Source organism: Coturnix japonica, unplaced genomic scaffold (genome assembly GCF_001577835.2).
Source record: "Coturnix japonica isolate 7356 unplaced genomic scaffold, Coturnix japonica 2.1 chrUnrandom495, whole genome shotgun sequence".
In the NCBI taxonomy this organism is placed as follows: domain Eukaryota; kingdom Metazoa; phylum Chordata; class Aves; order Galliformes; family Phasianidae; genus Coturnix; species Coturnix japonica.
In genome coordinates this window covers 30699-32203 of record NW_015439887.1, presented here as the reverse complement: position 1 = coordinate 32203, position 1505 = coordinate 30699, and the positions used below count along the sequence as shown (strand labels likewise).

At 55.1% G+C, this 1505-nt stretch overlaps 1 protein-coding gene across 1 annotated transcript in view; it reads right to left on the bottom strand.

The window, feature by feature from the left end:
- Positions 1 to 1505, bottom strand: part of LOC107307149 (filamin-A-like) — a gene marked incomplete at its 5' end in the record, with an annotated part of 107169 nt that overhangs the window by 75096 nt on the left and 30568 nt on the right. Inside the window, 2 exon segments of the mRNA XM_032441695.1 lie at positions 256 to 518; positions 1373 to 1490. Of these exon segments, the coding sequence (XP_032297586.1) occupies positions 256 to 518; positions 1373 to 1490 (381 nt within the window).

The following is a 1505-nucleotide window of genomic DNA, read 5'->3' as shown; positions in this document are numbered from 1 at the left end:
ATATGGGAGCCATAGGGACCCCTATATGGGACCCCTAATATGGGACCCTATGGGACCCTCAGCCCCTTGGAACCCCTATATGGGACCCCCAGTGTGGGACCCCAGATATGGGACCCCTATTTGGGACTTGGGACCTCTAATATGGACCCCTGATATGGCACCCCAGATATGGGACCCCTATATTGGACCCCCAATATGGGACCCTTAATATAGGACCCCTATATGGGACCCCTATATGGCCCCCCCCTAACCCACCTTAGAGGGGTCGGTGGGGGGCACAGCCTCGACGGGGAAGGGGCTCCCAGGGACGGGGATCCCATCGTAGGTGACCTCCACGTTGTAGGGTCCCTCGTGGGGGGGGGTCCAGCGCACGCTGCTGCTCTCGGCCCCCGGCCCCACATCCACGCGGCACGGCACCGACTTGTGGGTCGGACCCACAATGCGCGCCCCCACTTTGCCTTGACCCCCGGCCCCCTTGGCCTTCACCGTGAACTCCTGCTCCTTGCCCACCTCCAGCTCTATGGGGACACGGGGAGGAAGGGGTTAATAAGGCCCCATNCCCCGGCCCCCTTGGCCTTCACCGTGAACTCCTGCTCCTTGCCCACCTCCAGCTCTATGGGGACACGGGGAGGAAGGGGTTAATAAGGCCCCATAGAACCCTATAACCCCCATAAAACCCCATATAACCCCATAACCCCCATAAAACCCCATATAACCCTATAGCCCCCATATAAACCTATAGCCCCATAACCCCCATATAACCCCATAAACCCCATAACCCCCATATAAATCTATAGCCCCATAACACCCATATAACCCCATAACCCCCATATAACCCCATATAAACCTATAACCCCATAACCCCCATATAACCCCATAACCCCCGTATAACCCCATAGCCCCCATATAACCCCCATATAACCCCATAACCTCCATATAAGCCCCCTGACCCCATAACCCTCATATAACCCCATAAGCCCCATATAACCCTATAACCCCATAGCCCCCATATAACCCCATAATCCCCATGTAACCCCATAACCCCCATATAACCCCATAAACCCCCCATCCCCCCTGACCCCACATAACCCCATAACCCCAATATAACCCCATAACGCCCATATAACCCCATAACCCCCATATAACCCCATAGCCCCGCATAATCCCATAAGCCCCATATAACCCTATAACCCCATAAACCCCCATATAACCCACCCCATAGCCCCCCTGACCCCATAACCCCATATAACCCCATAACCCCATATAACCCCATAACCCCATATAACCCCATAGCCCCATATAACCCCATAACCCCATATAACCCCATAACCCCATATAACCCCATATAACCCCCCATATATCCCCCCCTTACTGTCATCCAGGCCGGAGATCTTGATCCTATTGAGCTCCACGGCGGGGCTGACGCTGACCCCAAAAGGGCTTTTGGGGATGGGGTCTCCCCCATACTTCACTGAGACCCCCAGGTTACCCTATAGGGGGGAGAT